This window comes from Notechis scutatus, chromosome 13 (genome assembly GCF_049901735.1).
Source record: "Notechis scutatus isolate UNSWTSFEM ecotype Mainland chromosome 13, rNotScu1.2, whole genome shotgun sequence".
Taxonomy (NCBI): domain Eukaryota; kingdom Metazoa; phylum Chordata; class Lepidosauria; order Squamata; family Elapidae; genus Notechis; species Notechis scutatus.
The window spans coordinates 4,431,439-4,454,514 of record NC_142021.1 but is presented as its reverse complement, the minus strand read 5'-3'; the positions used below and the strand labels follow the sequence as shown (position 1 = coordinate 4,454,514).

Below are 23,076 nucleotides of genomic sequence, written 5' to 3'. Positions count from 1 at the left end.
CCCTAATTAAATCATGAGCCTTGAGCCAAGCTTCAAAAGAATCCAAAAAGATTTATTAGGAACAACATGTTGGCATTAACCCATAGGTAGCCCACTCTGCCACACGTAATTTAGGGTCACCTGTGACCCTATTCCCCCCCCCCCCGGGTGTGTCATAAATCAGATTCTCCAGCGAAGCCAGGCTGGTGTCATCAATCACATTTCCCGATGAAGGATTTTCATGGGAAGAAGATCCAGTAGCCTAGGCTACAATCTTTGTAAGATAAGCGTGGAATGTAGCTCTGGTTTTAATTGCCGTACTGCTCTTTCAGGTCCCCCCCCCGCTTATGGCTACTCGGAAACAGGCAGAGGAATGCTTTACGAGTTGACACCAAGGCTGTCTGGATCTCCTACAGAATCTGTTTCAAGGCCCTGTTCTTCTCTCACCCTACCAGGTTGTTTGAGATGGGCTTTGCCGAACAGCTGAAGGAGATCGTCTCCAGGCTGCCTGACGGCCGCCAGACGCTGCTCTTCTCTGCCACCTTGCCAAAACTTCTTGTGGAGTTCGCTCAAGCCGGTGAGAAGATGGTCCAGGCTGTGATTGTTTTCTCGTGGGGTGGTTGGGGAGCTGGACGTAACGTAGAGGAACGTATTGGGGTTCTTTCTGACATGAGTCTCTTTCTTGGCTTGATACAAGCTGAGATCATCTCATCTTCTTCCTCTTTGCCTGCATTCTGTGCCTTGAAACGGATACATGGTTCTTGAAACTGGGTTGAGTAACATGTAGACTGCCAAAATTATTACTGTGCAGCATATGATGAGAGCGTGGCCTAGAGGTGGAGCTCTCCCCTGACAATCAGGAGGCTGTGAGTTCAATCCTAGGTAGAGGCAGATATTTCTCTCTGGGCACAATGAAACTATTATCTGCTGAACAAAACTCCGTATTGGCGACAAGAAAGGCATCCGGCCAATAAAACACACTGCTAGCTCCATTCAGTTGCTCAGACTCCACTCCGCAAGGGATTATGGGTTCATTAAACGATGATGACGATGAGAGCATGACCGAAGAGAAGTAGACATATATAGAGTCTCATCACCCTCATGGTAGCCGTTGTCCATCTGTTGTGGGATGAAGGCCTCTTCGGCCTGTTTCCAATCCAGATGGTCCTGGGGCTTTCTTTGGCCAATTGGGCCTGCTCTACCTGCTGAAGCCCACTGGTCCATCTTGTTATAGGTCTCTTTCATGGATGCTTTTGATCAAGTGGGATCCATTTTAGGACCTGCCGTCTGTTCTTCGTGCTGACCCGCCCTTGACTTGAAACCGTTCCATCGTAGGGTCTGCTCGCGCCCAGCGACTTGACCGTCCGTTCCTCTTTCTCTTAGGTCTCACAGAGCCGGTATTGATCCGACTGGATGTGGAATCCAAGCTGAGCGAGCAACTCAAGGTAGGAACGGTCAACATCTCCTTATAACGGCCCACTTGGGATAGGGTAGAGATGATTCAGTAGGAGGCTTGGGTTTCTGGGATCTTTTTTTTTTAAAAAAAGTTCAAAAAAATACGGTTGTTCCTGGTTGTTGAGATAACCTCTCCAGGAAGGAAGAAAATTAAAAGAGAGCAATTGATTGTTAAATAAAAGGTAAAGGTTCCCCTCGCACATATGTGCTAGACGTTTCTGGCTCTAGTGGGGCGGTCCTCATTTCCAGGACAAAGCTGAAGAGCCAGCGCTGTCCGAAGACGTCTCCGTGGTCATGTGGCCGGCAGGACTAAACGCCAAAGGCGCACGGAACGCTGTTCCCTTCCCACCAAAGTGGCCCCTATTTTGCTACTTGCATTTTTTTACGTGCTTTCAAACTGCTATGCTGGTAGAAGCTGGGACAAGGAACGGGGGGGCACTAGGGATTCGAACTGCCGACCTTTTCTGATCGACAAGCTCAGCATCTTAGCCACTGAGCCCCCCCGTGTCCTAGATGGCCTCAAGTCAGACCAGTTTCAGAGTTGACACCTTATTTTGATGTAGGCTATTTATTTGTTATGGCCGAATAATAGGCCCATTTTGTGACTTCCTGTAATACCAGAAGTGATGAAACAGGCCTATTATTTGGCCTGAAAAGCCTTGCTTTTCCCAAGCCTCTGGGAGGCCAAAAAAGGCCTCAAACCAGCTGGAAAATCAGCTGTGAGGCACAGTGCAGGTAAGGGGGGGGGTGGGGATGGCGCGCGCATGCGCAGGTGGTGTGGTGCATGTGCATTGCATTCTGGGTGCTGGCATGTGAGTGTGCGTGCTAGCACGCACAAAATTTTGGGCACAGGAGCCCCCAAAAGGTTAGCCACCACTGGTATAAGGTCTCCTGCCTTATAAGCATGGGGTTGGACTAGAAGTCCTCCCCAGGTCCCTTCCAGCCTTGTGATCCTGTGTCCTGACCTCCTTTTCCCTAGCTCTCGTTTTTTCACGTGCGAGCTGACGACAAGCCCGCCCTTCTCTTGCATCTGCTGAGAACAGTGGTCAAGCCACAAGACCAGACCATTGTGTTTGTGGCCACCAAACATCACACAGAATACCTGAAGGAGGTATGTGCCCTACAAAGAGGGTTTGTAGTTCTCGCCTAACGAGGGTCCACGTAGCAACACCGTTCAGACTTACAGCGGATTTCTTGCACAAAATCTGGGGAACGGGGGCATTTTTTTTCCCCCGTAGGAGTTTGGAGTTTTCTCTCGGTGCCCAGGTGAGAACTAAAATGTATGCCCTAAGGAAATTAAAAAAGGGAAGGGAAAGGGAGGAGAAAAAAAAACCCCATTCAGGTAGTTCTTGACTGACAGCATTCATCCAATAACCGTTTGAAATTACAGTCCTCGACTTAAAACAACAATCGAGCCCAAAATGTATGTTGCTGAGTGAGTTTTGCCCCATTTTATGAGTTTTCTTGCAAGAGCGGTTAAGGAAATCATTGCAGTTACTAAATTAGTACCTGGTGGTTAAGCAAATCTCTTCCGTCCCAAGGTCCGGCCCATAGATTTCCACTGCTCTCCTCTCCTCTCTGCCTTCTGTGCGTCTGCAGTCAGGCACTGGGCCCAGCTGTTCCTCCTCTTCCTCATCAGCCACCTCCAGACCTGGGGGCTGTTGACTTTCCATCTGAGGGCTGACGGGCGGCCCAGGCTACCTCCCTCCCTCTCCCTCCCTCTCCCTCTCTCTCTCTGCCAGCTCCATTCCCTCTTCCCGCTCAGAACTCCCAGGTTATCCGGATTCTGACCCCGATTCCCACGCCTCCTCCGATTCGGCTGCCTGGCCACAACAGCTTGCTGACTTTTTCCCGGCATGACGGATGCGTGTCTTTTGCAGCTGTTGACCCTGCAGGGGGTGAATTGCACCAACATCTACAGCTCTCTGGACCAGACGGCTCGCAAAATCAACATCGGCAAGTTTGCTCATGGCAAATGCTCGGTGCTGATTGTCACCGATCTCGCTGCTCGCGGGATTGACATCCCTCTTCTGGATAATGTGATTAACTACAGCTTCCCAGCCAAGGCTAAGCTTTTCCTGCACCGCGTCGGTAAGTTTCTTAAAGTCTGGAGCCTTCCAGGGTTATTTTTATGATGCTGTGGAGAAGAGGAGGAGGTGGAGGAGACTGTGGGGGCTTTGATGTTCTCTGAGCTTGGATGTTTTCTTGCAGATGTTTCAATACCCAACTAGGTAACATCATTTATTCAGGGGTCTTATTTTATTTTTTTAAAAGGGGGGAATCTTGGTAGGTTGGGTTGGTTTTGGTTTTTTTGTTTCCCTGTCCCTGCGTTTCATGCTAAAATCGCTTCGTTCTTTTTTGTGTGTGTCTTTTTTCTTTGTGCGCGTGTGTGTTTTTTGGTCCTTTTTATTTAAAAACCCCTTTCGACTTTTCGTCTTCTCCCTATAGGCAGAGTGGCTCGTGCGGGGAGGACCGGAACAGCCTACTCCCTTGTGGCTCCAGATGAGATCCCTTACGTTTTTGACCTGCACCTGTTTCTGGGACGGCCACTGGTCTTCGCCAGTCCTCATCAGAAGCCCACAGGTAAGTACAGCTAGTCCTCAACTTAACAACTGTTCGCTTAGTGGCTGGAGTAATAAATAAAACGGCGCTGAATAAAGTGACAGGACCATGAGACGTGGTGACTCAAGGGTTAGAATGCAGTAAAGGTTCCCCTTGCTCCTACATACAGTTAGTCGTTTCTGGCTCTTAAGGCGGTGCTCACCTCCGTTACAAAGCCGAAGAGCCAGCGCTGTCCGAAGACGTCTCCGTGGTCATGTGGCCGGCAGGACTAAACGCCTTCGAAGGCGCACGCAACACTGTTACATTCCCACCCAAGGGATTCCTATTTTTTCTCCTTGCATTTTTTACACCTTTTGAACTGCTCAGTTGGCAGAAGCTGGGACAAGGAACGGGAGCTCACTCCGTAGGGATGCGAACCGCCGAACCGCTGACCTTTCTGATCGACAAGCTCAGCATCTTGGCCACCGCACCACCGCGTCCCTTTGTGTCTGCAGTATTGCAGGTTGATTCTGCCCACTGCCAGCAGTTCGATTCTCTCTTATGACTTACTGAATTTCTGGCAATAATGGAGCTCCTTTCCTGTCCCCCTCCCAGATTCAGATGGCGTTTTTGGCCGTGTTCCGCAAATCGTCCTAGATGATGAGGAGAGCTTGCTACAGACTGACCACGAGCGTTCCCTTGACCTGCAGAGCCTCCGTCGTGTCTCCGACAATGCCCTGAAACAGTACCAAAAATCCCGGCCAAGTTCGTCCTCCGAATCCATCAAGAGGGTCAAAGAAATGGAGTTCAGCCTGGTAGGGATTCATCCCCTCTTCAGTGAGTATTTCCGGATGTTGTGAAGTACTATAAGGAAGTTCCTTCTCAACTTTGGCCACGTTAAGATGGGTGGACTTCAACTCCCAGAATACCCCAGCCAGCAGGCTTCACCCATCTTAAAGCATCCTGGCTGGGGAATTCTGGGAATTGAAGTTCACCCGTCTTAAAACATGCTGGCTGGGGAATTCTGGGAATTGAAGTTCATCCGTCTTAAAACATGCTGGCTGGGGAATTCTGGGAGTTGAAGTCCACCCACCTTAACATTGCCAAATTTGAGGAATGCTGTTTCAAGGACTGGATGAAACCTGGTTTTATCGTTGGCTCATTTTGAGGCGGACTTTGGGCCTTGCGTGAATCTAGTCTCTTTGGTTAGAGAACTTAATGGTCCATGCATGTGTGAGCAATGGATTCCTCCAATCAGGAGTAAATAGGATGTGGGAATCCAGTTGTATAGGCTTCCTAGAGCACCACAGTTGACCCTTCTTTCATTTTTGGTCTCTTTTAAGGTTTGCGTTTTGAGGAGGATGAGATGGCGCAGCTGAAATTTGTGGACAGCATCAAAAATTATCGTTCTAAAGCGGTAGGTGTAGCCAGGACTTTGGGTTCCAGGTTTCAATTCTGCTTTTGTGATCCTTTGGAAGTCCTGTGACATCTTGTAGGGTTGGTCTGTTCTTCCGCCATAATTTTTGCAGCCGAGAGCAGTTTATAATTTTCATTCATTCATTCATTTGTATTTCACCTTTCTGTCAATAAGTCAAGGTGGATTAATCAGTCAATGCTACTTCCTTCTTCTGTTTCCTCTCAAAAACTAACCCTGTGAGGTGGGTTGGGCTGAGGTAGGTGACTGGCCCAAAGTCACCCAGCTGGCTTTTATGCCAAAGGCGGGACTAGAACTCCCAGTCTCCTGGTGATTGGCCCAAAGTCACCCAGCTGGCTGTCATGCCTAAGGCGGGACTAGAACTCCCAGTCTCCTGCCGATTGGCCCAAAGTCATCCAGCTGGCTTCCATGCCTAAAGCAGGACTAGAACTCCCAGTCTCCTGGTGATTGGCCCAAAGTCATTCAGCTGGCTTTCATGCCTAAGGTGGGACTAGAACTCCCAGTCTCCTGGTGATTGGCCCAAAGTCATTCAGCTGGCTTCCATGCCTAAAGCAGACTAGAACTCCCAGTCTCCTGGTGATTGGCCCAAAGTCACCTCGCTGGCTTTCATGCCAAAGGTGGGACTAGAACTCCCAGTCTCCTGCTGATTGGCCCAAAGTCACCCAGCCGGCTTTCCTGCCTAAGGCAGGACTAGATCTCCCAGTCTCCTGGTGATTGGCTCAACATCACCCAGCCTTTTTCTGTTCTTTTTTCAATAGACCATCTTCGAAATCAACGCCACCAACAAAACCCTGGCCAGTGACGTCATGCGGGCCAAACGGATCCGTGACCGGCAGTCCATCGACCGGCACCAACGGAAGCAGGAGGAACGGCTGTCCTTGGCGGCTGTGAAAGCTCAAGGCGTGGCTGTCCGAGAAGAACCGATGGAAGACGGAGAAGACCACATCCAGGTCACATAAACTCATATCAACCAGGGAGGGACCCTAACTGTTTGAGAACGTGTATTTTCTTAACAGATGTTTTTATCCACTATTAATTATAACGTGTCAGTATTCTTTTTTTTTTTAATGTATATTGTAAATAGTGACGTCCATGGCTGGTCTAAGACCGTAATAAAGTTATATTCATTCACATCCAAGGGAGGCGAACCTCTCGCGCATCGTGAGGGTGATGCTCCTTTTAGTCAGGGAGGTGCTGCTCAGAGGGACATAGCCAGCTAATGGCTTAACAGAATGATAGAAGAACCAGGGTTCATAAAAATATTTCCGTGGTCTTTCAGAGTCGCCAGCAGAAAGGGAGGGGGAAGCAGTGGGCAACTTGCATTCCATCAATGTTTTCAAAGATAGTTTCTAGGCGACCGAGGTTTATTCTGCCCTGCAAAATTCTAACAGGGAGAGCATGATTGATGATTCTTGGCTACGGAGGTGTCTCAGTGGAGAATATGAATTATGATACACCCAGGGGAGTGGGGCGGGGGGGGCGGGAAACCAGGGTCAAACCAGGGTCAAGGGTGACAATGAATGATGTGCCTCAGAGTCAGGCAATGCCGGCATGTTTACTCCTAATAAATCTTTACATTTGAAAATCCAGCTAGAGACTCATGATTTAAATGGGGGTAACTACTGGAGCCCTGACATCTAGCCAGCTCTGAGACACATAATTCATTGGAATCATTGGAAGGGCCCTTAGAGGTCTTCTAGTCCAACCCCCCCCCCCCCTCAAGCAGGAGACCCTATACTGTGGCAGACAAATTGCTGTCCAGTCTCTTCTTAAAAGCTTCCAGTGATGTAGCACCCACAACTTCTGGTGGCAAGCCGTTCCCCTGGTTAATTGTCCTCATTCTTAGGAAGTTTCTCCTTAATTTCCCGGTTGCTTTTCTCCTTGGTTAGTTTCCATCCGTTGTTTCTTGTCCTGCCTTCAGGTGCTTTGGAGAATAGCTTGACTCCCTCTTCTTTGGGGCAGCCCCTGAGATAGTGGAAGGCTGGTATCGTGTCACCCCTAGTTCTCCTCTTCTCCAGGATTTTCTCTTAATTTGTTCTCCTGAACTTCCACACCAGGATGTCTTCTCCAGCGTGGTGGGAAAGAAACGAAAGCGTCCTTCAACAGAAAGTAGAGCAGTGAAGAAAAAGAAGACGACGCCGTCAGCGGAGGAAGTTAAGGAGTTTTATGTCCCTTACCAACCCAAGGACTTTGCTTCAGAACGGGGGTACGTGCAGGACCTTTCCAAATTTTTTCCTGACTGGGAAATTCTGGGAGTTGAGGTTCACAGGCCTTAAAGCATGCAAGATCTGGGGGATTCTGGGAATTGAAGCCCACAGGTCTTAAAGCATGCACGCTGGGGGATTCTGGGAATTGAAGCCCACAGGTCTTAAAGCATGCTATAATTTTTGGCGTTGAAATCTACCAGGTTTAAAACATGCAGGCTGGGGGATTCTGGGAGCTGAAGTCCACAGATTTTAAAGCCTGTAGGCTGGGGGATTCTGGGAATTGAAGCTGCCAGGTCTTAAAGCATGCACGCTGGGGGATTCTGGGAATTGAAGCCGACAGGTCTTAAAACATGCTATAATTTTTGGCGTTGAAATCTACCGGGTTTAAAGCATGCAAGCTGGGGGGATTCTGGGTGTTGAAGTCCACAGATTTTAAAGCATACAAGTTCTGGGGGGTTCTGGGAATTGAAGCCCACAGGTCTTAAAACATGCTTTAATTTTGGGGTTGAAATCTACAGGGTTTAGCAGGCGGCTAAATCTGGCAACTTTAAGACTTGTGATGCACTGAGATTCCCAGACATTCTCAGCCAGCAAAGCTGGCTGAGGAATTCTGGGAGTTGAAGTCCACAAGTCTTAAAGTTGTCAAGGTTGGACACCCCTGGTTCAAAGCATGCAGGCTGGAGGATTCTGGGAGTTGAAGTCCACAGGTCTTACGCAGGATCTCCAAAACCACAAGAGGGCAACTGACTGAACAATATTCCTCCTCCCCCCCCCCTAATTTTGCAGGCTCTGTGTTGGAGGGGAAGGCACCGCCTTTGAACAGCAGGCCTCGGCGGCTGTCCTGGACTTGATGGGTGACGAGGACCGGAATCTAAACAAGAACAAAAAGCTTTTGAAATGGTGAGTCACCCAATCGCTGAGCAATTTTTTTTTTTTTTTGCCGATTTCCCCTCTTTCCTTCTCCCCAAAGACATAGACTTCTTCATGAATCAAAGATCCTTTGGTCCCCAGCTTCCTTTAATTGTGCCGTCTTATTTTTTTAATTTTATATATATACTGTATATAAGCGAAAAAGCACTCACGCATCATCACAAAATCTCCAGAACCGTAAAGCCCACAAACTTGAAATTTGGCACCTATGTTCCTCTTGGCTTCTAGGGGCTCGCTAAGAAAGGATTTTTCGAAATGACCATCAGAGTGTTAGTATTTCCTATATTATTATTATTATTATTATTAACACGCTCTGATGCTAAGGAGTTCTACTCCCCCTCCCCACCTGAAAAAAAAGAAACCTGTTCCAACTGCAAAACACAAGCAGAGGAGTTTCAGTTTCAGTTTCACAGCAGCAAGCAGCTTTAGTACAGAACAGTTGAGCTAAGCCACGCCCAGGCTCCTTGCTGTCTCCTTGCTCACACAGCAAATACTGTTTCAGTTTCCAAACAGCCCTCAACTCTCTCACACACTGACAGGACGCTAGCCAGGTGAATACCGATGGATGCTGGTAGGCAGAGACAGAATTTTTCCTCCCTTATTTTGCTCCCAAAAAACTAAGCCTGACCACAGTTTCGTAGCAAAACATGGGTATCGAGTGCTCTCTCTTCTCTCTCTCTCTTTCTCTCTCTCTCTTTCTTCTCTCTCTCTCTTCTCTCTCTGTCTCTTTCTTCTCTCTCTCTCTCTCTCTCTCTCTCTCTCTCTCTCTCTCTCTCTCTCTCTCTCTCTCTCTCTCTTCTCTCTCTCTCTCTCTGTCTCTCTCTCTCTTCTCTCTCTCTCTCTCTCTCTCTCTTCTCTCTCTCTCTCTCTCTCTCTCTCTCTCTCCTCTCTCTCTCTCTCTCTCTCTCTGTGTATATATATATATATACACACACACACATGCACATATATACACCACACACATACACACACACACACACACACACACACACATATATATATACACATATACACACTACACACACACACACATATATATAAAGAAAAAAAAGGAAGGATTTTTTTTGTTGTTTAAAACCATTTATGTGGTGTCTTGGGAGTGTTTCCTGCCTGCAACAGGTTTTTGCCCCTGTTTGATCTCACAAAAATCAAAGAGAGGGGAAGCCGATTGGTCCTCGGAGGCCACGAGGAGAAACCGAGGAACTGGAGCCGGGCAGGAAACGATGGGAAACAATTGCAGTATTGTTAAAACAGAGGTTGTAAAAACTTGTCCATCAAAGCGCTGGGATCGGTTTGACTGGCTTGTCATTGTTTGAAAGACTTAATGGTTGACGGAGCACGTTAAAAAAAAAGAAAAAAGGTTTTCTGAGAATGCAACTGCAGCTAATTCTTTTCCTGCTTGGCCTGCTGCAAAGATTGAATAAGTCTGGGGTTGGTTTTGTTGTTTTTGTCTTACGTCGGTTCTTTTATACTTCTGTTTTTGACTTCGCTGAAAGGAGGAGAGAAATGCTAAGAAAGGGCACTTCAAAATAATAGACTTGCAGAGTTTGGAAGGGACCTTGGAGGTCTTCTAGTCCAGCCCCCTCCTCAAGCAGGAGAACCTTATCCCATTTCAGACAAATGGCTATCCAGTCTTTTCTTTTAAAAAAACAAAACTCCAGTGCTGAAGCACCCACAATTTCTGGTGGCAAGCTGTTCCACTGGTGAATTGTCCTCACTGTTAGTAAGTTTCACCTTTATTTTGACATCGGTTCTCTCCTTGGTTCGTTTCCATCCGTTGCTTCTTGTCCTGCTTTCTGATGCTTTGGAAAAAAACATCTTGACTCCCTCTTCTTTGGGGCAGCCCCTCAGATACTGGAAAACTGCTCTCATGTCCCCCTTAGTCCTTCATTTCATTAGGCTAAACATAGCTAGTTCCTGTTCCCATGGCCACTCCTGCACCCCAATATTGCAAGGGTGATAAAGACATTATTCACATATATATTTAGCAGAGGGTCATTTCGATGACCTATAACAGAATAGCGGAGCTGGAAGGGACCTTGGAGGTCTTCTAGTCCAACTCCCTGCTTTGGCAGGAAACCCTTATCCAACCTCTTCTTAAAAACTTCCAGTATCGGAGCATTCACAACTTTTGGAGGCAAGTTGTTCCACTGATGAATTGTTCTGTCAGAAAATTTCTCCTTAGTTCTAGGTTGCTTCTCCCCTTGATTAGTTTCCACCCGTTGCTTCTTGTCCTGCCTTCAGGTGCTTTGCAGAATAGCTTGACTCCCTCTTCTTTGGGGCAGCCCCTGAGATATTGGAAGACTGCTATCCTGTCACCCCCTCGTCCTTCCTTTCTCTAGATTAGGCATGCCCCATTCCTGCAACTGGGCATCACATAATCCCAGAACACAGCCACTGTCCTAATGGCAAGAGTTGATCGTGCAACTGTGGGAATACTGCAATTGGGTCATAAGTGTGAAAAACACAAATCATTTTTTTTCAGTGCCACCGTAACTTTGAGAGGTCACTAAATGAACTGTTGTAAGTGGAAAGGATAACCTGGTGTTTTTTTTTGTTTTGTTCTGCAGGGATCGGAAACGGAAACGATTTGTCGGTCAAACGGGTCAGGAGGATAAGAAGAAGATCCGTACGGAAAGCGGCGCCTACATCAGCAGCTCCTACAAAACCAACATGTATCTTTTCAAGTTCATCCCAGGACGGAAAAAAAAGTCTTTATCTTGGGTCTTTCTTTTCCCCCCCACATGCATTTTAATCCAGGTGGGTGGGATAAGAAACAAAATAATGGAGTTAAACAGATAATCAGAGTTGGAAGGGACCTTGTAGGTCATCTAGTCCAACCCTCCCGCCCAAGTGGGTGACCCTACACCATTTCTGACAAATGGCAGTCCAATCTCTTCTTGAAAGTCCCAAGTGAGTTGGAGAGTTGGTGAGGGCTACTCGGGAAGACTTGCCTAAGTTGAATTTCCTATTCGGCTCCAGCTACGACAAATGGAAAAAGAGAAATAAGATTGACGAACAGGATTCTGACACGGAGGTTGGTGGCAATCAGAAGAACAGGAAGAGGCAGAAAGGCAGAGGTGAGCTTTGAGAGAGAATGGAGGCGTCAAAACTCTCACCTTTTGGTTCCCAGGGGTTCCCATCATTATCCGAAGGTGCTTTCTCAAAAGGGCAGTTTGGACTTTTATTTGGCTTGAAGGCCTTTCACGTCTCACCCAAGTGGTTCCTTCAGTTCTTCAGGATTGAAGAAGCTTCTTGGAGGAGAAGCGAAAGCCCTTCAAGTAAAAACAAAAGGCAGTCCGGTTTGTCTTTGGGAACTGAAGAAGCTTCTTGAATCAGAAGCGAAATGTCTTCAAGCAAAAAAGAAAACGAAAAAGCACCTTTGGGACAACTGTGGCCTGGATGACTGAGGCTCTCCATAGACGTGTGATCATAGATGGGCGGCAACCAGAGGCGGGATTCAAAAATCCCAACAACTGCCCAGTTGCTGGGTAGGCGTGGCCTACCAGAACATCCGGGAGGGCTGTTTTTCGTCTTCCCCATAGTCCGGAGGCTTCACTCGGGCTTCTTGGAGGACAAAAACAGCCTCCCCCCGGGCTCCAGAGGCCTTCCGGAAGCCAGAAACAGGCCTACTTCTGGGAGATCCATTTTTCACCCTCTCACAGCCTCCATGCACATCCAAAATGGGCCACGTGGAGACTCCGGGGTTGGGCGGGGCCATTCGGTCGGTTCAACGACCAGTTGGGCAAACCAGATGCCAATTTAACATCCAGTTCGCCTGAACCGGCTGAATCCCACCCCGTTCAACTGATTTAAGTGCAAGCCAGTTTCCCATTGCCGACATTGTGTTCACGTAATGACGGGGGTTGCTGAGACAGCCAAGGAACAAACCGCCCTTCCTTCATTTCAGCCTGCCCGTAACTTCGCGTGAAAGGGCGTTGAGCCCACTAACAGCCATGTGGTTTCTGTCAGGATTCCGGCGGTCGCCTTAATTAAATCGTACGCCTCGAGCCAAGCTTCAAACAACTTCGAAAGTTTTATTAGGAGCAACGTGCCGGCATGGCCTGTATGAAGCCAACTCCGAGACGTGTAATCACTATGACCCTGCCTTCCCAAATTCCCCTGGGCGTATCCTAATTCAGCTTCTCCAATGAAACACCGCGTTCATGGCCTGGGTGTGTCGTCATTCACTTTCCCCAAAAAAGGAACTTCCCTGTTGTCTTAAGTTACAATCTTTGTAAGATAAGCTTGGAATGTGCTTCTGATTTTATTTGCTGTATGCTCCTTCAGGTCTCTCCTCCCCCACCCATCTCATGGCAACTTGGAAACAGGCATAGGAATGTTTTACAAGTTGACAGTTTCATTATTCTGCGCCGGGGCTGCCCGTTATTAATTCGAACTCCATCCCAACCGTGGTTTTTTTTTGTTCCCTTCCAAAGGGCCCCACCCGGCCTCCTCCCAGCGAGGCAAGGTCCGCTCCGAGCTGAAAACCAAGGAACAGATCTTCAAGCAGAGGAAAAAGGCCTCCAAGCAACGTTTCCTGCAGGGCGGAGGGATGAAGCGCTTGAAATCTCGTAGCCGGCAACGGGTGCGAGAGATGCGCCAAACGGCCTTTGGTCGCGGAAACGTCAAGAAAGGCAAGCTGCGGAAACGGATGTAGAGGTCCTGCTTGCCCCGTGGTTGATCCTCACTGATTTACTGGGTAAACTTTGGGTCTAAAAATAAATAAAGATTTATTTCAGCATCCAGCTGCATCATTTGGAATGGGTTTCTTATCATGCCACATCCTCTTGGTTTTGGGTTGTTGTTTTTTTGAATTATTTTGGAGTAGAGAGTTATCTTGAATTATGTGCTTAGAGAAATGCAGAGTCCAACTTGGGGTGGGGGGATTTGCTTGATCATGTGACATGCTAGAGACTCAAGTGTCCATTAAGCTAAAGTAAGATTAAAAAAAAACACCAGGTGTGTTCAGAGCAAACCTGTTGACATCCAAACTTATACCAATAGCGTTTAGATTTATATACGGCTTCGTAGTGATTTACAACAGGCTCTGGGCGATTTACAGGTCGGCCTCTTGCCTACAACAACCTGGATCCTTGTTTTACCAACCTCGGAAGGATGGAAGGCTGAGTCAACCTTGAGCCGGTCAGAATCGAATTCCTGGCAGTGGGCAGAGTTAGCCTGCAATACCGCCTTCTAACCGCTGCAACATCAGGGCTCCTAACCTCCTGTCGCTTTGCAAATTAATTAAATTGAACTGACGAAGCTTCTTGGATGAGAAGCGAAACGTCTTCAAAAGAAAAACCAGCAGAAAAAGCACCTGCTCTGGATGACGGAGGATCTCTCCATAGACAAATTAATGTTTTGACTCTTTAGCAATCCACCATGTTTCTTGATTCGAAAGCAGCTTATTTTTTTTTTAAAACCAAATCATCTGTTAAACTACAGCACGATGCCTGAATTTAAACATGACACAGATAGGGATAAATTCCAACTTTTCCACACCTGTTATCCCAAAGTAAAATTGCTCCCTTCGACATGGGACCAATTTAAGTAATTAAAAATATCACGGGGTCTTCTCCCACAAAACTGCAACCAAGGGGATTCTGCGGCAATGTGGAATTGTAGCAGCAAGTCATATGTCGAAGACAGGACTCAAGACCACGGAAAAGGTGCAGGAAATCAGGTTTATTGCGCAACACGTTCAGAGCATTAGCATGACAAATTCTGAACACCCAGCTGCATCTGGGGTGGTTTCTTTATACCCAGAATGACCTCAGCATAGGTCTGGGCGTTTACCTTTAACACTTTCACAAATTACGGACAACTGATTATACACGCATCTTAGGACAGATAAATGCAATATCCTGTGTTACGGCAGGAACACAAAAGAGGATATGTTTTTCTTGCTTATTCTGTTATCTTACACCAACAGTAATTTTCCATTCCCATCCTTAGTCGCAAGAGAAGCAGAGCTTTACTTCCTTAAAATATAAGTTCCTTATTTTCGCAACAAACAAAATACAGAAGTAAATGTGACCCTGAGTTGGTTCTAACCTATGACCTAGATTTCTATAATGTCCATATTTTATATGCCTTAATTGGTCCTGCTTCAGAATAACATCAAAATGAGAACGTTGGAATGCAAATCCCATCCTTGCCTACTTCTACACTGCTATCAGGACAGTATTGGTGTTAGGAGGCAGTTTGTGTCATTCTGTCATTGTCAAACTGAATTCGTACGATTCCACCACCAACATTGATCTTGTAAGATGAATTCCTAACCTGAAAGTTCTCCTGATGTAGTAATTTCAACGACTATAAGCCCTCCAATCTATGTGATTCCTGCTAAGAGTTTCATGAGTTGATCTGAAGGGCACCAGTATTGCAGAATATTATTTTTTTGAAGTTAATTAAGAAGAATTGGAGGCTTGCCTAGGCTTAAGATGGAGATTGGGGAGGGAACTGGTGGGGTACTATCCAAGGTGCTGAAACCATGCTGGATTCTCCCAATTCCATAGTAGAATTGTAGAATTCTTGATTGGCCAAGTGTGATTGGACACCCAAGGAATTTGTCTTTGGTGCAAATGCTCTGGGTGTACATTTTAAAAAAAGATACATTGATCAAGAACCATAAGATGCATAAAAAACTCTTCTTGTAAAGTTACATTAACAATTTTGCAAATATGAAGGTACATTTCTCCCTCCATCACCTTTACAGGTTAAGAAACTAGGGAAGGCCTCTCTGAGGTGTTTGCAATGTTGACATTCCTTCTATGGGCTCAGCTGCCTCTTATCTGACCGTTGCCTAGTCTGTAGCTCTTCCTCCAGTCTCCCAAGGCCGCTCGTACTTACCGTTAGAAAGTTTAATTTTTCCTAAAATCAGGAGATCCGTAGTGCAAGTTACAGAGGATGTAGTTGGGGCAATACGCACCTTAGATAGTAGTGACCGGCTGGCAGATGTACTGGCCTGAGATGGCACCCTTTTTTCTGGCTGTGAAGGTTGTGGAGGCTCTGCTTTGCGGAAATCGGCGAGTATTGCTGTTAAGTCTTCCACGCAAAGCTGCACCTGGAGGGATGGAGAAACAGAGGGGGTGGCTGTTGCTAAAATTGGGAGGAGGAAGTGGTGCATGCATTACCTTCCGTCGTCATCCTCTTTTAACAACCTCGTAATCCCTTGCGGAATGGAGTCTAGGCAACTGAAAGGAGTTGAGTGTTTACTGGCCGGATGCCCTTCCTATTGAGTTTTTTTTTCCAGGAGATCTATGTAGGAAAACCACTGCAGTTGGGGATTTAATAACCCGGTCTTAAGTGAATCTGGCTTGAACAGGGGGTTGGACTAGATGACCTCCAACTCTGTTATTCTATTCTATTCCCCACGGACTTTACTTGCTGGAAGGTCACAAATATGAACTAGTTTCCAAGCGTCTGAATTTTGATCCTGAGACCATGGGGATGGCGTCAACGGTTGCTGTGTGTGATAAACGGTCACAAGACACTTCTTCAAGAGATGTTGTAACTTCAAACGGACACTAAATGGATGGTTGTAAGCCAAGGACTACTTGCACCCGGGTATATTAAAGGCACTGAGATCAGCCAAAGGTCAATAAAAATTTCACAGCTTGGAGCCATGGCTAACAGACAAACATCTTACATTACTTCCCTTGGCGAGATCCATTGTCAGCGTATTAATAATTTAAAGACTCCCACGGGGTGAGTTTGCTGAAGCTAACATTGTTTATGGAAACACTACGAGAGCTGACCGCATCTAGTTGGGCGTCGGTGTCCTCTTGGGGCACATTCATGGGTAGCTTCCTATGCTTGATCACCATCTGGAAAAGGTTCAGAGCTGCAAGCTTGATCTGCCCCAGTTCCAGGGTCTTGCTTGCAGCCGTGTTCTGGATGCAAATCCAGTTGGACTCCTAGAAAGGGTGAAGCAAGAGAAGAAAAAAAATCTTAGTCCAAACAACTCTTGTTTTATTTCACTGCTGGGAATTATGTTCATTCCCAGCCGGTAATGAGTCCCAAACAGTCCCTCGAGATAAGCACCCACCTTTCTCTCCTTTGAATGGCTGCCAACAACTAAAGTGCCAAATGAACTGTAAAATGCCAACCGAAGTACAAAGTCGACACAGAGCTTCAAGGATTAATCCAAACAGAATGAATGACTTTGCTTCCTGCAAAGGTTTCTTTACATTTGCCTGACTGTTATACCTTAGGGGAGGTATAAAAGCCTTACTCCCGATTCACCCCTTTTTTCTCAGCTGCTCTCACCTTCTAGCAGCTCTGCGCACATGCGCACTGGGAACAGCCTCCACCCTGTTCCATGGTGACAGTAGGACAGGGACGGTAGGTACGATTGTGCACTTATGCACGCCCCCTTACAGACCTCTTAGGAATGGAGTGAGGTCCACGGTAGACAGTTTAAGGTTAAAGTTTTGGGGGCTTGAGGATGTAACAACAGTCAGGGAGTCAGTTCCAGGCGTTGACCACTCTGTTGCCGAAGTCGTATTTTCTGCAATTGAGCTTGGAGCGGTTTACTATGAGTTTGTATCTATTGTTTGCCCATGTGTTATTGGGGTTGAAGCTGAAGTAATCATTGACAGGTAAGACGTTGTAGCAGACAATTTTACGTATTAAGCTTAGGTCAGACTGTAGGTGGCGTAGATCTAAGTTGTCTAGGTTCAAAATTTCAAGCCTCATGGCATAAGGGATTCTATTCTTGTCCTCTCTTCAGGTACTTTGGAGAATAGCTTGACTCCCTCTTCTTTGTGGGAGCTCCTCAAATATTGGAAGACTGCTATCATGCCCCCTCCTCGTCCTTCTCCTCATTAAACTAGACATACTCAATTCCTGCAACCATTCTTCCTTCTTCTCCAGTCCCTTAATCATCTTCGTTGCCCTTCTCTGCACTCTTTCTAGCCCACCAGGTCGCAATGGGTCGGACACGACTTCGCAACTAACAACAACAATGATGTCCTGGCCTTACCAATTCAAGGACCTTGCCCTGGGTTTGCTCCAGCTGATCTTGGAGCTCTGCCACCATATTATTTTGCTGCAAAATCCTGTTACTGCTTTCATCCAGGTACTGTTGCAGGCGGCTGCGTTCCTCCTCCACAGCTTCACGGGCAACTTGTTCTCTCCGGACCAAGCTGACCTGGGTGGCCCTCAGAGTCTCGAACCGACCAATCAGCTCTGAGATGTCCTGAAACTGCAGGACGAGAGAGAGAGAGAGAGAGAGAGAGAGAAGAGAGAGAGAGAGAGAGAGAGAGAGAGAGAGAGAGAAGGAGTCTCCCTCTCCAACCTTCCCTCCAGTTCTGCCCCCCTTCCCCTCCCCTGCCCTCCTCACCTGCTCCGTTTTCCCCAGGACTTCCTGCAGATATTCACAGAAAGGCTTATGAGCTGCCAGGCGTCCTTGGAGTCTGGTCTTCGCCGTCGTTAACCGGGCAATTTCCTCTTGGAGGCGTTCCGCTTCCACTTTCTTATGAGCCATCTGCTGCTTTTCCTGCTCAGCTTTCCGCATCGCTCTGCTCCGTTTGGCATCGTTCTCCTGCAGGGGAGAAAATGGTCCTGGATCACACCTGAAAGCCTTTCCTCCTTTGGGGTGGATGCCAGCCCCTTCAAATCATATTAAAAATTTTTTTTAATATACCCTGTTTTTATGTCTGGAGGCTAAACCATATGATGGATGATTGAGGCAACTACTTTGCGTTGTGGTCCATCGGCAGCCTGCGGAGAGGGCAGCAGAGTCAGACAGTGGGTAGGAACATGGGCCAGTCTGGGAGTCTGGGGAGGACTTGGATGAGGGTCCTGCGTCCGACACAGAGATGGGGCCAGGACCATCTGGGAGTGGGATGCTGACTCTGGAGCCTCCAGAATCTGACAGCAGCGAGGCAGAGGAACAAAGGGAGCCTGTTCCCAGTGCGCGCATGCGCAGAGCTGCCAGAAGGCAAGAGCAGCTGAGACAAAAGGGGTGACTTGGGAGTAAGGCTTGGAGGCGATTGGCCCTCCCATAAGACATAAAGAAGGAGCAAAGGGACAGGAACCTTTGCAGGAAGCAACTTTGTTCATACTGGTCGGTTTGAAACCTGAAAGTTGGTGTTGAATTTGTGTTCTGTTTGGCCTTGTATAACTAATTGGAAATTTAGTCGTTGGCAGCACTTCAAGGAAGATAAAGGTGGGTGCTTATCAGGCTTATCCTGAAGGACTTTGTAAATAGTCCCAAGGAAGTCTGCCAAACTGTTTTAGGCTCATTACGGGCACTTTACTGTCATTGCACCTCATACAATGAAATGAAATGCCATCTTCAGTGTACATTATACGTAAGAAAACTATAAAAAATAAAACACAAACACCCATCCTTCACCTTCTCTATACAATTGACACTGCATTAACATTGCACTATACGGTAGAATTCAATGGACTTATTGCCCTGGGATAGAAGCTGTTTTTCAGCCCATTTGTCCTTGTTTTTATTGTCTTATACGGTCTGCCAGATGGTAATAGTTCAAAAAAAGAAAAGAAAAGGTGCCCAGGATGAGATGGATCTCCACTAGGTATGTCTCGTCCAGTGGTCTCCAAACTTGGCAAGTTTAAGACTGGTGGACTTCAACTCCCAGGATTCCCCAGTCAGCATGGGGAAGTGAAAGGAAGTCCACCAGTCTTAAAGTTGCCAAGTTTGAAGAGCGCTAATCTAGTCCAACGAGGAGAAGAACTAGGGGTGATATGATAGCAGTCTTCCAATATTTGAGGGACTATCACAGTGATGAGAGGGTCGATCTATTCTCCCAAGAACCTGATGCCAGAACAGGAAGTAACCAGTAGAACATTAAAGAGAGATCCAACCTAGAATATTTTCTATCGATCAACCCGTGGAACAACTTACCTCCAGAAGTTGTGGATGCTCCATCATTGGAGCTTCTCAAGAAGACACTGGACAGCCATTTGTCCAGGATGGTATAGCATCTCCTGCTTGAGTAGAGGGCTGGACTAGAAGACCTTCAAGGCCCACTCCAACCCAATTATTCTATGTTCTGTTTTCATATTTTATTGTCCCTCTGTGAGGGACATGGGCGGTTCCAAAAATGGAATAAACAAATAAATAAATTCCAAATCTAATTCTGTATTACTCTTGACCGAAGATTGGTTACACTCCTACCTGGCTTGGATTAGAAGACCTCCAGTGTCCCTTTCAGCCCTAAGATTCTATGGATGTTCTAGTGCTGAGCTTCAAGAACAAACCTTCAAGAACTTGTCAAACTTCAGAATGGCCTGTTTGAGTTGACCTTCTTTGCGTTCCAGCTCTTGCCGTCGCTGCTGCAGATGATCCATCTTTTTCTGAAAGTCCTGGAAAGGGACAGGGAGAGTTAGAGAAGAGCAGCTGAAGAAAAGATACAGCCAAAGGCTTTTGAACAAAGAAAAATAAGAAGCTTGATCTTCTTGAAGTCAATGGAGATTCTGAATCATCCATGTCATGATCGTTCCAAAAGGCAACTGGATTTAGGGGAAAAAAAAACAAGACTAACGCCAAGGGCTCCTACAAAGATGAGGGTGGTCAAACTATTTTTCAAAGCACCAAGAGGCAAGAGGAGAAACAATGGATGGAAACTAATCAAGAACTAACAAGAAATTTCCTAATGGTGAGAGGAATTAAACAATGGAACAACTTGTTTGCAGAAGTTGTGGGTGCTCCATCGTTGGAGGCTTTAGAAAAAAGACTGGACAATCATTTATCTGAAATGGTAGAGGGCCTCTTGGTCAAGCAGGGGGTTGGACTAGAACAGGGGCCTCCAACCTTAGCAACTTGTGGACTTCAAGGAACTCTGGCAGTTGAAGTCCACAAGTCTTAAAGTTGCTAAGGATGGAGAGCCCTGCACTAGAAGACCTCCAAGGACTTTTCCAACTATGTTCTAAGAAAGTCCAACTATGTTCTAAGAGACCTTCAATGTCTCTTCCAACTATGTTCTAAGAAAGTCCAACTATGTTCTAAGAAAGTCCAACTATGTTCTAAGAGACCTTCAATGTCTCTTCCAACTATGTTCTAAGAAAGTCCAACTATGTTCTAAGAAAGTCCAACTATGTTCTAAGTCAGAGACCTTCAATGTCTCTTCCAACTATGTTCTAAGAAAGTCCAACTATGTTCTAAGAGACCTTCAATGTCTCTTCCAACTATGTTCTAAGAAAGTCCAACTATGTTCTAAGAGACCTTCAATGTCTCTTCCAACTATGTTCTAAGAAAGTCCAACTATGTTCTAAGAGACCTCCAATGTCTCTTCCAACTATGTTCTAAGAAAGTCCAACTATGTTCTAAGAAAGTCCAGTTACCTTTTGCCAAAGGTGCACAGAACACTGTTGCCTTCCCACCAAAGGGGTCCCTATTTTTCTACTTGCATTTTTTTTTACATACTTTCAAACTGCTAGGTTGGCAGAAGCTGGGACAAAGTAATGGGAGCTCACTCCGCGACATGGTGCTAGGGATTCGAACCGCTGAACTGCCGACCTTTCTGATTGACAAGCTCAGCATCTTAGCCACTGAGCCACCACGTCCCTAAGTTTAAATTGGCTTCCCTATCCCAAAGCTGTCCAGTTGTGGCACTTTTAACCCCTGAAATTATGATGAAGAGCCCTGCTGCTTGGGGAATTCTGGGGAACAAAGTCCACCCCTGTTGGTGCCCTTCAGGTTAAGCCGACGTTTGTTTTGTGTACCTCTTTGGTGGCTGAGAATGTCTTCTCCACTTCTGCCAGTTCTCTTTGCTTCTCTAAGAGGCAGCAAGACGACGGTAAAAAGTCGTTTTCCTTCTCTGGGATTTTCCTGGAAAGGAGCGATCCAAAGACTCAAGACCAGAGATAGGTATTCAGCCGGTTCGGACTGGTTCTCCAGAACCGGTGGTGGAAATTTTGAGTTGTTTGGAGAACTGGCAAATCCCACCTCTGACTGGCCCCACCGTCCCCATCTATTCTCTGCCTCCCGAGTCCCAGCTGATCGGCTGGGTCTTCTTTGGTTGCCCTGCCCGGGAGAACGGAGCTGGGAAGCAGGTTAGTGGGATTGGGAGGGAATGGAGATTTTGCAGTATCTTCCCCTGCCATGCCCACCAAGACACTAAGCCACACCGACAGAACACCACACCCATCAAGCCACGCCCACAGCTGATTGGCTGGGTCTCCTTTTGTTGTCCTGCACAGGAGAACGGAACTGGAAAGCAGGTTAGTGGAGTGGGGAGGGAATGGAGAACCCACAATTTCTGGAGGGAAGCCGTTCCACTACTACTGCTAATACTACTACTACTAGTAGTAGTTATTAACAACAAAACAACAACACTAATACTAACACTAACACTAACACTAACACTAACAATAATAATAATAATAATAATAATAATAATAATAATAATCGCACAGTCGGCCAGATGTTCAGACTGGGTTTGGCATTTTTGTCTCCCTATTGAGTCCTTCCCAAGGACCTGGGATAGGTAAATCTGGATGTTTGTTTTGTGTTTGTTGTTTGTTTTTGGTTATCAGTTGTTGGTTGTGTTTATTGTGTTTGTTGTTGTGTTGTGTTGTTGTGTTGTTGTTGTTGTTGTTAGTATTAGTATTATACACAAAAATGACAGTATACACAGCAAATGAGATAACTATGCTGCGTTTCTTATCACAAATCACTAGTCGAACCCTTCCCAAGTGTTTAGGACTGCATGATGTATCGATGGATTATGCAAGCAGATCCCAGTAAGGTGGCCCTCTGCAGCTGACCAGTGGTGATCTTGTCAGCGCCAATTATTTTCAACTGCTTGCCTAGGTCTTTAGGCACAGCAGCACCCAGTGTGCCCAGTACCACTGGAACCACCTGCACTGGTTTATGCCAGAGTCTCTGCAGTTCGATTCTCAAGTCCTGATATCGGGTGACTTTTTCAAGTTGTTTCTCGTCGATTCTGCCATCACCAAGTATGGCAATGTCAATGATCCACACTTTCTTCTCCTCCACAATCGTGATATCCGGGGTGTTGTGTTCCAAAACTTTGTCAGTCTGTATTCGGAAGTCCCACAGTAGTTTTGCCTGCTCATTTTCGACCACTTTTTCAGGCTTATGATCCCACCAGTTCCTTGCTAGAGGCAGATGGTAGTTGTGACACAAGTTCCAGTGGACCATCTGAGCAACTGTGTTGTGACGTTGTTTGTAGTCAGTCTTTGCTATTGTCTTGCAAACAGCTCAGTATGTGATCAATGGTTTCGTCTGCTTCTTTATTATTTATTTATTATTATTATTATTATTATTATTATTATTATTATTATTATTATTATTATTATTATTATTATTATTATTTCTTTTGCAAGTGGTAAAACTTTGCAGACTCCCTCTCTCCCCCTCCCCACTGCCACCCCTTCCCCAGCCTTACATCATCGTCAGCTTCTCCTGGATGGCGGCACGGACCCTCTCCTCCAAATCCGAAGCCATCGCTTCCCTTTCTCCCTCTTCCCCACCAGCTGCCCCGGTGCAACCCCAAATGGGGCCAAGGACGCGACAGCTTGCAG

General features: G+C 46.5%; 2 protein-coding genes across 2 annotated transcripts in view; one reads left to right on the top strand and one right to left on the bottom strand.

Moving 5' to 3' along the window:
• Positions 1–13,290, top strand: part of DDX54 (DEAD-box helicase 54) — a 21,958-nt gene extending 8,668 nt beyond the window's left edge. Inside the window, exons 8-20 of the mRNA XM_087942783.1 lie at positions 435–556; positions 1,363–1,424; positions 2,414–2,545; positions 3,315–3,525; positions 3,883–4,017; positions 4,591–4,812; positions 5,319–5,392; positions 6,169–6,360; positions 7,468–7,616; positions 8,404–8,517; positions 11,118–11,222; positions 11,530–11,627; positions 12,987–13,290. Coding sequence (XP_087798909.1) covers positions 435–556; positions 1,363–1,424; positions 2,414–2,545; positions 3,315–3,525; positions 3,883–4,017; positions 4,591–4,812; positions 5,319–5,392; positions 6,169–6,360; positions 7,468–7,616; positions 8,404–8,517; positions 11,118–11,222; positions 11,530–11,627; positions 12,987–13,207 — 1,837 coding nt within the window. The 3' untranslated portion in view covers positions 13,208–13,290. The remainder of the gene's footprint in view (positions 1–434; positions 557–1,362; positions 1,425–2,413; positions 2,546–3,314; positions 3,526–3,882; positions 4,018–4,590; positions 4,813–5,318; positions 5,393–6,168; positions 6,361–7,467; positions 7,617–8,403; positions 8,518–11,117; positions 11,223–11,529; positions 11,628–12,986) is intronic.
• CFAP73 (cilia and flagella associated protein 73) lies at positions 12,565–23,076 on the bottom strand. Its single transcript, XM_087942785.1, has 8 exons — positions 22,941–23,076; positions 21,253–21,358; positions 19,789–19,893; positions 17,897–18,097; positions 17,537–17,758; positions 16,311–16,469; positions 15,482–15,616; positions 12,565–13,262 (listed from the first exon to the last, which is right to left on the bottom strand). The coding sequence occupies exons 1-8, from the start codon at positions 22,997–22,999 to the stop codon at positions 13,176–13,178; spliced, it is 1,074 nt and encodes a 357-aa protein (XP_087798911.1). The 5' UTR covers positions 23,000–23,076; the 3' UTR covers positions 12,565–13,175.